The 12,796-nt window shown below is 43.2% G+C and overlaps 1 protein-coding gene across 1 annotated transcript in view; it reads right to left on the bottom strand.

The window, feature by feature from the left end:
- Positions 1-12,588, bottom strand: part of LOC306758811 (SH3 and multiple ankyrin repeat domains protein 2-like) — a gene marked incomplete at both ends in the record, with an annotated part of 185,400 nt that extends 172,812 nt beyond the window's left edge. The window contains 3 exons of the mRNA XM_079244214.1: positions 4,939-5,010; positions 7,547-7,750; positions 12,385-12,588. Of these exons, the coding sequence (XP_079100340.1) occupies positions 4,939-5,010; positions 7,547-7,750; positions 12,385-12,588 (480 nt within the window). The remainder of the gene's footprint in view (positions 1-4,938; positions 5,011-7,546; positions 7,751-12,384) is intronic.
- Between the last annotated feature and the right edge of the window lie 208 nt (positions 12,589-12,796).

The raw sequence follows: 12,796 nt of genomic DNA, 5'->3' as shown, positions 1-12,796 counted from the left end.
AACAGAAATAAAAACGTCTGAAGGGGATAGAAACTATGAGCTTATAGGAGACAGTGAAAAATTAGACTGGTAGATAAAAATGTCTGAATTTCAGGTGGAACAGAGGAGAAGTGAAAGGCAGGTGCGGACTGAAGGACGAGCAGCGATTGTAAAGAGGAATGGCTCTGTCTGCCGTCTTTCCAGGCCAAACGATAAAAATAGACAGGAGAGCAGCTCCCTGAAGGAGGGCAGAAAATGAGAAGAAGGATGAGAAAGCAGAACGGCGAGAAAAAAGAAGAACCAGAAGAAAAGACAGAAAAGAAAGACATTCAGAGGTAAAAGAGGAGGAATGTTTAATTCCTCATCCACCCATAGAAGAGGGATTTCACAGCTAGCTCACGCTTTAAAACTAAATCAGTGCATCAGAAATGGTTTAGGGGGAGGGGCATCCTGAATGGGGCGTGGCCTCGTGGATGGGGCGGGGCAACATGGCAAGCATGGCACATGGGACTCATGTTTTAACAACTCGGTCTCTTGCAAGCATTCTGGTCCAGACTCCAGACAACTAGGTGGCAGCAAATCCATTCTATTCTACAGACATTCATCACACTTTAACCAAAGCGACGTACATCTGAGAGTAAGAACAACACAAGCATGAAATCAAACAGTAGAGGACGACGTAGGAAACTGCTGGCAGGACTGCTGCCTGTCCAGCTGGACGCAGGTGCTGCCAGGTAGCGCTACAGGTTTCTTTTCTCCCACCCCATAATATTTCTTATGTTAAAATATACAAGGAATAAATCAGGGCTGTGACGACACGCTTTTGTCCCGAGTCGATTCCGATTCTTTGGGCGCCGATTTGATTTAAATTGCAATTCTCACAATTTTTCGAAATTGCTGATTTTTGTAGATTAAAAACAAAATAAATGTACAAAACTTTTTTATTCTGCTCGTCATTTTTCTTTATTTCAATTTGGAACAAACAACACGGTAGCCAGATCATCATTCTGCTGCTATAATGGCCAAGAAGACAGGTAAAATAAACAATAATACCAATAAAAACAATAAAAGTTACAATTTTTTTTTTTAATGGATTAATTTTATTTGTTTGAAAAAAATAGATATTTTAAACAAAAAATTCATTTTAAAATTGTGAAGCAAAAAAAATCCAGATTTTCAGTTTTTCGATTTGATTTTCCCATCCCTAAAATAAACCCTGTAATATTTGTTGCAAACTTCTCCTGCTCCTCTGACCAACAGAGTTAAACTGAGCCGAGTCTTCAGCTTCGTCCTAAAAGCAGAAAAGACAGATGTGGGAACGCAACAGGAATGAGGGTTTACCAGAACACATGATGTTCAGAGGTGGTTTGTTTTATTAAAAAGCTGAACTTGCATCATGTTCCTCTGACATGTCGATGCGCACAGTGACTTTGTTTAAAATCTCTGTTTTCCATCATGTTTGTTGTTCCTGAGTCACAAATCCGGCTTCAGAAAAGGAAACCACTTTATAAAAACTATTACTTTAATGACTATATTTAACACAAGTACTTCAAGAAAAGAAATATTACTCATCCATTTTATTTTACTTATTACACATGAGGTAATTATACATCAACAGGATCCTGTAGCTTTTTGGATTTATGGCTGATTGACTGGAAGCAGACCACGACTGCAACAATGCTTCATCTTTTAAAACAATGAATCTGAATGTTTGGCTGTAAAAGTCGTTTTATTGTTACTATAAGCATTACCGAAGCCAAAATATGTGGAAGTGACTGAATGCAGGCGATATTTACCCGAGACGAAGCCGTTTAAATCTTCGCCGTGATGACTCACAGCCAGTTCAATATCTGGAAATGTCGAGGGTTGGTGTGTCTGGCCTCCTGTGTTTAATGTAATGTAGCTGCTACGTTCCCAGTATGTGTGTGTGTGTGTGTGTGTGTGTATCCAGGCTTTGTCAGCTGTGCTTGGGAGGACATCATCTTCCTCGCTGCCTCTTTGCTGGAAACTATCATTCAGAAATCACGTCAAACCGGATCAGTTCACCCAGAAACGGCGTGCCGCACAGGAACTGCTCTTCGCTCATTAACAACGTTTTGGTTCAGCGAGTGAATTCATCTTCCTGATCCATGTTTACAGGACGTGCTTCTTTCATGTCCCCGTCTCCTGGACGCAGAACTGGAGCAGCAGTTGGACAGACAGAAGCCCAAACTCTCTGGTTTCAGGTTTATATTTGAATTTGTAAGAAAAAGGACGGAGATGTAGCAAGACGGGAGGCTCCGGCTGAAAAGCATCCAGTATAAAACATTGTGCTTCACACTGAGGTGGCTCATGGAGCACTTTGCAGAGCCAGCAGACAGTCAGACTGAGGTGGGCGGAAGTGTCACATCTTTTATTCCTGGATTTCTTTGTCAGGCTGTCCAGCTCCTCATGCTCCAGCTCTGCCAGTTTCTCTCCCTGTTAGCAGTGATCCCCTCTTCATCTGAACACAGGAAGAGAACAAAAAGTCCTCAGTCGGCCAGGAAAAAACTGATTTGGGTAGATCTTTCCAGAAAGATCCTCTGTCGCACTGGTTCACATTTTTATATGTGCGTGTGTGCTGCCAAGTCCTCAGTAAGAAAAGCTGCTATTGGCTGTCCTAAAAGTCACTAAATAATGTCACCAGTTTGAATATGCAATAATTTGCATATTCAAACTGGTACATATATTAGTAACTGAGGATGCTGCCTATTAAGAATAAGTAAAAGATACGTGTTTTCATGTGAGCCTCCAAACGTTTCTAATAAAAGAAAATAAAATTAAAAAGAAACAAAAAAACAAAAACAAAAAAAAACAAAACACGAAATTTGTCTTGACTCTCCTTTTGGAGGAAAAAAAAGTCGCTGAAAAATTAAATTTGTTTATTTATTCATTCATTTTTTAACACTAATACTTTCACTTTAAAAATTAGATAAATAAAAAACATCAATTAAAAAAAATTACAAAATAAAAAAATTATCATTAAATATAAATACTTCTAAGACCTCCTACTGACATGTCCAATGAGGAAGCAGAGCTGGGACCCGGGGTGGACTCTCCTATCTCCAGGGCTGAAGTCGCTGAGGTGGTTAAAAAGCTCCTTGGCGGCAAGGCCCCGGGGGTGGATGAGATCCGCCTGGAGTTCCTTAAGGCTCTGGATGCTGTGGGGCTGTCCTGGCTGACACGCCTCTGCAGCATCGTCCATCAGAATCCCGGATTGAGGAGGAGCAGTGTGGTTTTCGTCCTGGTCGCGGAACAGTGGATCAGCTCTATACCCTCTTTGGGGTCCTAGAGGGGGGATGGGAGTTTGCCCAACCAGTCTACATGTGTTTTGTGGACCTGGAGAAGGCGTTCGACCGTGTCCCCCGGGGGCTCCTGTGGGGGGTACTCCGGGAGTATGGGGTACCGGACCCCCTTGTACGAGCTGTCCGGTCCCTGTGCGACAGGTGTCAGAGCTTGCCGGCAGTAAGTTGGATTTGTTTCCAGTGAGGGTTGAACTCTGCCAAGGCTGCCCTTTATCACTGATACTTTGATTCACATCGATGTTGTGGGTCGCTACGGAAACATCAAGATCTCGTATACAGGCGGCTGAAATGAGTTTCCTCCGCAGGGTGGCCGGGCTCGCCCTTAGAGACAGGGTGAGGAGATCAGTCATCCGGGAGGAGATCAGAGTAGAGCCGCTGCTCCTCCGCATCGAGAGGAACCAGTTGAGGGTGGCTCGGGCATCTGGTCAGGATGCCTCCTGGACCTCCCTGGTGAGGTGTTCCAGGCACGTCCCTCTGGGAGGAGATCCCGGGGAAGACCCAGGACACGCTGGAGGGATTATATCTCTCAGCTGGACTGGGAACGCCTCGGGATCCCCCCGCAGAGTTGGCAAATGTGGCTGGGGAGAGGGAAGTCTGGGCTTCCCTGCTTAGGCTGCTGCCCCCGCGACCCGACCCCGGATAAGCGACAGAAGAAGGATGGATGATGTAACGACAAAGTCTCAGATGGCAGCACTGATCGGGAGCAAACCCCTGCTCTGATTATGTTGCCATGGTGACTTTTCTTCATCACCGATATCCTGCACATCGGGACGTTTGTTGTGGTAAACACAAAGAGAGAGCAAGCTAGCTGCTAGCAGATCATGTGCTAGCTGCTAGCGGCTCGGCTGCTACAGAATGCAGATATGGAGACGAAAGTTTCAGTGTTAATGAAAAGATCTTTTTATTCCTTATGGCATCAGTAATGGAGAACACATCCCAGAAAGCGTGGCGTTAGCTAGCATTATCCTAGTTTAGAAGGAGCAAATGGACAGTCAGTCAGTAACAGCTATTTGGCAACATTTCAAACAATCTGACTTTACCAAGGAAACCGATGGAACTCAGACCTGAAGGCTGCACTCTACGCTGCCCTCTAGGGGATTTTTTGTGTGACCGCCATGTTAACATCATGACTACACGTGAAATGGACGCAACTCTTTACATCTGTAAAATTAGCATAAATGAGGCTTCAGAAATTGGGCTATTCTCATTCACGAGGCTGCTTGTGGTCTACTTCCTTCACCAGAGCAGCTCAGGGCTCAATTATCTTCATTTGCAGGATGTTTTTTTTTTATTATCGGTCCCAAGGGTTCATATGCGCTTCACCCTTCATCTGAAACGAGCTACAAAAAGACTGGAAGCTTTTTGACTTGGTCTCTCTGGACGCTATTAAGAATATTCTGGACTTTGATGCAGATAAATCTTTTTGTAGAAGTTCTTCTTGATCTAAGGGGCTTTATGAGGGTCATACAAGAGTCGCTTTGTGTGCTGATGGTCTATTACTGTAACTCTGCTGCTGCTGGGACATGCCACAAAAAGACTTGCTTTTCATATCAACAAGGCTTTTCTTGGTTAAATAAAGCTGAAATGAAAGTAAAGTCATTATTGTAAACAGTTTCTTTGTTGGGAAAGTGCTTACCTTTGTATGCAGCTTAGCGATCTGTTTCTCATCAATGTTGGGTTGCCTGTAGACTCGACTCTTGTAGCGAAACTGTTAAGAAGAAGAAATTGTTTACTGGAAACAACAACATTTCTCTTTAAAGTCTGGATGGGCATTATCTACATAGATTAAATCCAATCTGGGCCCATTTTATGAACTTAAAGGGTTCCTATTCTGGTATTTGGAGTTTTCTGAGCTTCCTACAGTGTTACAGTATTGAATCCTCATCAAACATGTGAACGGCACTGTTTTTTATCACCTAAACGCATGTTTGAGTTTGAGTTTGAGTTCCAGCACTCTCTCCATTCGGTTTCCATGGCGACAAAAAACGCGTGGTTTTAGAGAGTTTTTTCTACTTGGAAATCCTTGTGACGTCCCGGGGGATAAGGTTCAGTGATTGGTTACCTTCTACTGGTTAACAAGGGCATGTACAAATACATCAGGCGGGTGGAAAACGTGGGATAAAGTTATTTCCAACGATGGCTGGTGAGTTTACCAAAGAGAGACATCCTGCTGCATTCGTTGCTGTGGGTTGCTGTTTTCCACTTCGTTTTCAGGCTCTGATTCAGGTTCCAACATGTAGGGCTGTATGCTATGTGTTGACATTGTATTTTGGTTTTTTTTATTGAGTTCATATTAGCCTAATCCTTCTGTTTATGAGACGTTACAATGACGGTGAAAGCAGTTGCGGTGCGCGCTCCCGATGTAGTGCAGTGGCGGGAGGCGGGGCTTAATGCGGAAGAGTCTCAATCCACTCGTTTTGCCCGCAGGCTGATCTGACAGCCTACGGAGAGGGTCGGTCTGAAGTAAATAAAGCCATTTGGGACAATAACTTGATCAATCCCAGCCCTTCTGGTCTCAGATATAAAAATAATTTAGCATGAAACACACATAATAGTTCCACTTTAAAGGCCCCTTTTCATTCCCGCCACATCTGGACTGGAAGAAACAGTGAAATGCTGAAATTGCCTCCATTTTGTCCATCAAGCGACACTTTTAGGAAGATTCTAAATTAAATTAAATGTCCACTGAGTTCAGCGATGGTGAGGTCTACTCTGGGGACGAGGGTCTGTTGGACATAGGGTTGAGGACGATCAGTGTGCTTTCTGGTCCTGCTTGTGAAACTGTGGACCAGTTCTAAACCCTCTTCATGGTCTAGCCACAGGAGTTGCTGAACCAGTCTACACCCTTACAGAAAAAACAAGAAAAACGTGTTTTGGAATGATTACATGTGAGATCAAAATTTCAAAATCCAGCATCTTGGTCCTCGGCCAGGAAATGGTGGAGTGGTCTCTTCAGGTCGGGAATGAGGTTCTGCCCAAGTGCAGGACTTCAATTATCTTTGTATCTTTGGATCTGAGGAGCAAGAGATTGACTTTTACAGCAAGGAAGACTGCATCAGTCTGTCGTGCTGAACATAGACTGTATATAAAAACATGGGAGAAGCCTCCGTGACGTCGCACGTAGGTTTCTGAAGAGCTGAAATGAAGCTCATTGGGCGGTTCCTACCATCACCATCTTGGCAGGGGCATGCGCGTCGTCTCTCCTGGAAAATACAAATATGGGCAAAGAGGTGGAGCTGAGAGGGGGGCTGTGAGCTTCATGGTGGATGATTGACATCGAGCGAACTCCGAGCTTTCTGTAGCTAAGAGCTAACCGAGCTAACCTGGAGCTAACCAAGCTAACCAGCTAACATGCTAAGTTAAGCTAAAGCTAAGTCACGTTGTTAACCGTCCAAAAACCGCGGTTGTTCTACGTTCTTGCTTGAAGCGGGACATCGGGTACCTGTCAATCAAAAGGACACGCCCCTAAATATGCAGAATTTTGAGATTAAATGACTTTTAAACGGGCGAGTTAGAAAAAAATTCACTCCCCCCACAGTTGTCATGAAGGTAAACCTGACCTATTAAACTTAAAATGTATTTTTGAACCAGGCTGTAAACATGTTTATTTCTGCTGTAAACATGTTTATTCCTGCTGTAAACATGTTTATTTTTGCTGTAAACATGTTTATTTTTGCTGTGAAGTTGGTCTTTTTAACATGGGAGTCTATGGGGATTTGCTCTGTTTTGGAGCCCCTAGCGGATGAAGGGGGATCTGCAGTTTTATGCACTTTGGCTTCACTTTAACTGCTGGAGGTTGCATCTTAGTGGTGAAGAAGGAGCTTAAATGGAAGCTGAAACTCTTGATTTACAAGTTGATCCATGTTCCTTCCATCAGCCGTGCATAGTGACAGAAATAAAAGATCCTGAATACAAACTGAGTTTCCTCAAGGAGTCTGGGCTCTCCTGCAGGATCAGGGTGAGGAGCTGAGTCATCAGGGAGGAGCTTGGAGTAGAACTGATGCTCCTCATCGAGAGGAGTCGGATAAGGCGGCCCGGGCATCTGCTTATGGTGTCACCTGGACTCCTCCCTGAGTTGGGGTGCTTTTCTGGGCACGACCCACCAGGAGGAGTCTCTAGGGAAGACCCTAAAGGACTATGTTTCTGCGCTGGCCTGGAAATGCCACGTTAACAAACACCGTGTCATCATGCTCATCTACTGCAGTTTCATTCATGCACATTTTCATAAGAGTCTGATAGTTTACCTCCAAACACGGGACTCCCTTGCTGATTGGCTGAGGATACTCTCGAAGGATGCGCTCCTCGTCCAGGAACTTGCCATCCCGGCCGTTGCTCGCCGGCTGGAACAGCCCATAGTTCAGCACATCTTTCAGGGTCTGATTGAGCGTGCACAGGATTCGTTGCTTGGCAACCCAGACTGTTGCATCGGGGTTGAACCGCATGCATTTCTGGAGAAAGACGAGTTGATTAGAATATGATGACAAATGAAATACTCCTCTGATAACACAGTCATCACCTTTTGACTTCCAACACGGCGTCCAATAAGAATAGCAAACGCCGTCCCAGTTAGCAGAAATAAGGTTCGCTGCTAAACTGGGGCGCAGCACACACACCGAGGATGTAACTGACACAACCTTTCTAATACAAACAAACAAACAAAACAATGCAGGATATCTGGCTTTGCCTGAATAAGAGGGATTATTGCTGCTGGCTGCAGCGTCCAGGAAGCGTCAGAGTGTTTCCAGCTGGACGTCCTGCTCAGCAGGTGATAGCAAAGTCTGAGGGATGAACAGTCTGAACTCTGCCTAGCTAATCCTCTCGCCTGGCGTGGAGCAGACCGAGATGAAGAGGGAGGGGAAGAAGAGGTGAAGGTTTACAGAAGCAGATGTCTGGCATCTGATGGGGCTGTTTGGACCAGAACTGGGAGCTTCAGTCTGCTTGCTGGTTTGTTACAGTAGCAAACATCCACCTACTCCTTTTGTTGCTGCTTCCTCGGCCTTAAAGACGACCTCACATAGAATACTCCCACTGTAGAAGCTGCAACAATTTAAAGTGTTCGTGTTGACAGATGATGGAACAAATATGATAACTAATATAAAAACTATCGTAATGCAGAAGACGAACACAGACGGTTTCATCGGTTTATCTGACGGTTTGTGTCAGATACATGGCTGACTTAGTCCATTTTGAAGAGGCTTAGCGATGTGAAAACAGAGCTTATCTCCAGAAAATAAAGCCAGGATTTCTTCAGTCAACAGGAAAAACTGTGGAGTTGGAATGCAAAACCAAGCTCTGCTATTGTTGACATAACAGCACTGAAATATGGCTTTTATGGCCACTTGTGGCTCCTGTACTCTCCTTCCATACCGTATCAATATTTCAGTTTTGATGCTGTATGGATTCCTGTTCCAGAAACTGTTTTCATATCAAAACACAGAAAGATAGTTTAGTACTTCGGGGTAAAAAGTTACATGTGATTTGTATGTTTTTCACATGTGGATCAAATAAAAATGTTCCGAAAACGCATGTTTGCATATGTGGTTCACGTGCACGTGGATGAGAGCAGTTCCTGGAAGAGGGATCAATCCACTGAAACAAATAACTGAAAGTGGAATGTTCCGGACAAAAAGCTGCAACCACACACATAGACAGCTCTAAAATCTAATGGCTAACAGCAGTTTGTCATAACGAAGACAATTCAGTCTGGTGTCCTGTTAAAGCTAGGGTAGGTTTTTACAGATTTACAGTAAACTGAGGGGTCTAACTATATTTCTTATTGTTCATGATTACAGAATGTATAGACTACTATCAGGACGAGGAACCACTTCACCAAGAGGAACATGTCTCTGAGCAACATGACCCACCCCAGCTTTAACATCAGTCTTCATCCAAACCTTAGTTTAACAAAGATGCACTGAAATGAGCATGAGGTCTTCTTTCTGTTCCACCTGAATCTTTCTGTCTGGATGGAGTTCAGCATCGTAAACGTTTACACCTGGAATCTGCTTCCTGTCAGAATGTCAAGCTTCATGAATCCTGGAGGAACGTTTTAATGTAAGAGAAGCTTGTGGATTATAATAATCATAAATACATCCAAGACTTCACAGACGCCTTCTCATAGAGAAAAATTTACACCAACAGTGTTAAAAACTAATCTGCATAAAGATGGAATTGTTCTGTGTTTGCACCTCTATCTGTTCTTACCGTCTCAGCTGGAAGTCCGTTGTTGCCTGCTGTCCCATAAACTTTGCCCAGATGTCTCACTGTTTTCAACTTTCTCTTTACATTTAAGGCAACAAAGTGATGTTGAATTCATCTGCCGTACCAACAAAGAGCTTAAATGAAATGATTTGTGGATATAAGTCACCCCTGGACAGTCAAGTATTATTCTTTATTTTGAGGTAAATACATTTATAATTCATAAAAAAAATAATTCCCTGATATAATTAAAACCACAACAGAAAAAGACGACAACCAGCTGCTGAAATTGCATGTGGAGTTCCCCAAGGTTCCATCCTGGGGTCCTTTCTGGTTCACGTCTACATGCTCCCATGGCATACGTCATGCATTAGATACCATAGCTACGCAGACGACGCGCAGATTTATGTCACAATGTCGCCAGGAGGCCGAGGTCCTTGATGCAACGAGGAGATCAATGACTGGATGCACCTAAACTTTCTTCAGTTAAACAAAAACAAAACTGAAGTGTTCGTCGATTAAAGGTCACCAAAGAGCTTCAAGCTGCACCTAAAGTACAACATGTTACATGTTAACTTCATTAACTTCAACAGTAGTTAAAAAAAAACAAATGACCTTAAACATGTCCAGAGAAGCAACTTTCAGCTTTAAAGCTAAATTCTCTCATGTAAAAGACCCGTTCTGTCCATTTCTGCTGCATATATACACATATATGTACACACACACACATATATTATATATATATAAATATATATATATATATTATATATATATATATATATATATATATATATATATATATATATATATATATATATATATATATATATGTATATATATTTTTATATATATATATATATATATATATATATATAGATAGATAGATAGATAGATAGATAGATAGATAGATAGATAGATAGATAGATAGATAGATAGATAGATATACATATATATACATATACAGCAGAGCGATCGAGGTCCAGGTCTACCAGACCAGGCAGGATCCCAGGTGCAGACTATGCAAAGGAGCCCCTGAAACGATCCAGCACCTCACAGCAGGGTACAAGACACTGGCAGGCAAAGAATACATGGAGCGTCATAACCAAGTAGCCGGCATAGTGTACAGGAACATCTGTGTAGAATATGGACTGGAGACCCCTCAGTCCCAGTGGGAAACTCCCCCCAAGGTGGTGGAGAATGAGAGGACTAAGATCCTCTGGGTATTCCAGATCCAGACAGATAAAATGGTGGTGGCCAACCAAGCGGACATAGTGATCATGGAGAAGCAGCAGAGGAAAGCCGTAGGGATCGATGGATCCATCCCCAATGATGGAAATATCAGGAAAAGCATTTTAACCTTACTGCTGATTCCTAACTGTGCACGGTGAGCGTGCACGGCGGTCCATGGATGCTGGGTGAAGGCGCTCAGTAGCTGCAGATCAAAGCTGGAGTTGGAGGCCGCCTCAGAAGCTCAGTGTGTTTCTGGATTCTGTGATTCTGAATTATTCAGCCGAGTTTCATTTCCAACTGGACCGTGTGACTCGATCATGTGATCAAGTCGCGGCTCTGCGTGCTCATGACGGCTGTGCAGTCAGGAGCATTAGTGCGTAAATGTGCGAGAGCTCAGAGGACATGAACTTAAAAACTCGTCATATGCTTCAGTTACAACCATACGGCAGGAATTAGGAGTTCATCTCTGGGTTAGCAAGACCAACTTCGCCAGATTTCACAGTAAGCTGCGACTGTATGAGCAGCCGGCGGAGCTGCAGAGGAACAATGCACCACATTGTAATCCCACTGCAATGAAGCAGCCCACTGGGGGATTCATTAAAAGCACAGTGGGCAGGTGATAAATGCAGCTGGTTTGTAAATGGAGCATGCACTATTCCCACACTCCATATTAATAAACCACACACACGTTCTGTCGTTACACACGGCTGACTTCCAGGTGCTGATGTTGGGATTTACAGCAGAGGATGATAAAAGTAGAACAGACGTGTCTCTGGAAGTGAATGTTTTACGTAGACTTTCAGTTCAGCCACGATACGATGATCTTATCAGCTACTGGTGGACTCTGCTGGGAGAAATGTCTGTCTGTCGGGCTCATCTGAAGCAAACTTTTTCCCAAATAAAACATCCTCATCAGCCTCATTTCCACCATTTGGAATAAAATAAAAGAAAATGAAAGGAAATAAAACAAAATAAAATAGAATAAAAAAATTATAAATAAAAAAAATTTAATAAATAAATAAAATAAAATAGAATAAAATAAAAAAAGCATAAAATAAAATAATAAATAAAATAAAATAAAAAATAATAAATAAAATAAAACATTAATAAATTAAATAAATTAAATTAAATTAAATTAAATTGAATAAAATTAAATTAATTTAAAACAGTAAAAAGAAAAAAAGAAGACTACCTGGCTGCCACAAACTAATCGTTTGTGGCAGCCAGAAACAAACTCTTAAACATCTACTAATTTAACAACTAAAGTAAAAATAAAAAAAAGTCATAATAATTTTCCATAGCAAACACATCCAGCTGGATGTGCACATCCTGACAAGCGGAGCGTGCAGGTAAAATGCAGAAAAGCTGCAACGTTCTCTGATTGTTGCCGGCTGCATGTTTTCTTCTCGTGCTCCACTTTGCAGACATGTTTAATACACCTGTTAGTTTAATCCATAACCTGGCTGTGAAATGCTGCAGGGGCCCGCAGGCCGAGCGGCCCCTCCAGCAGCTACATTAGCAGCCCCGCGCCGTGCTGCAGCTCGCTGTGGAGCAACAATAAAAGCTTTCATGCTGGAAGGTGTCAAACCCAGGAGGCCTGAACAACAAGGGAAACTATCAGCACTCGGTGTTAACAGCTCGTCTGGTCCCTCACCGTCTGCTGCAGGTCAGGGATGAGGACTCGGATGACCAGCGAGTTGGTGTGAATGTCGTCCATGTGGTTCTGCGAGGTCTCTGCGGTCGCCCTTATGGTCTCGTAGATGGTTTCTTCATGGGAGCTGTCAGAGGCACAGTCGTCTGAGTAGTCGGAAAAGCTCTGGGCCATCTCATCCTCACTGGAGGTGGGGCTCCGGGGCATAGTCAGCAGGCCTGGCGGATTCAGCTGGGGGGGGGCAGAAAGAAAGGTCAGACTTTCATAAACTCAAGCAGTTCATTACGCGGCCAGAATTCCCTCTGCTCCCATTAACACACCTTCTGTTGCTTTGGAGAGCCCCAAAGAGCCGACATGTTAGTTTATTAGTTTCTCCTCATCCGTTCTGAACTCAGCTTCTACAATCTGCTCCAGG

This window comes from Telmatherina bonti (genome assembly GCF_933228915.1).
Source record: "Telmatherina bonti genome assembly, chromosome: 1".
In the NCBI taxonomy this organism is placed as follows: Eukaryota; Metazoa; Chordata; class Actinopteri; order Atheriniformes; family Telmatherinidae; genus Telmatherina; species Telmatherina bonti.
Note: the sequence above shows the minus strand (reverse complement) of the source record. Positions and strands in the feature narration are given on the sequence as shown.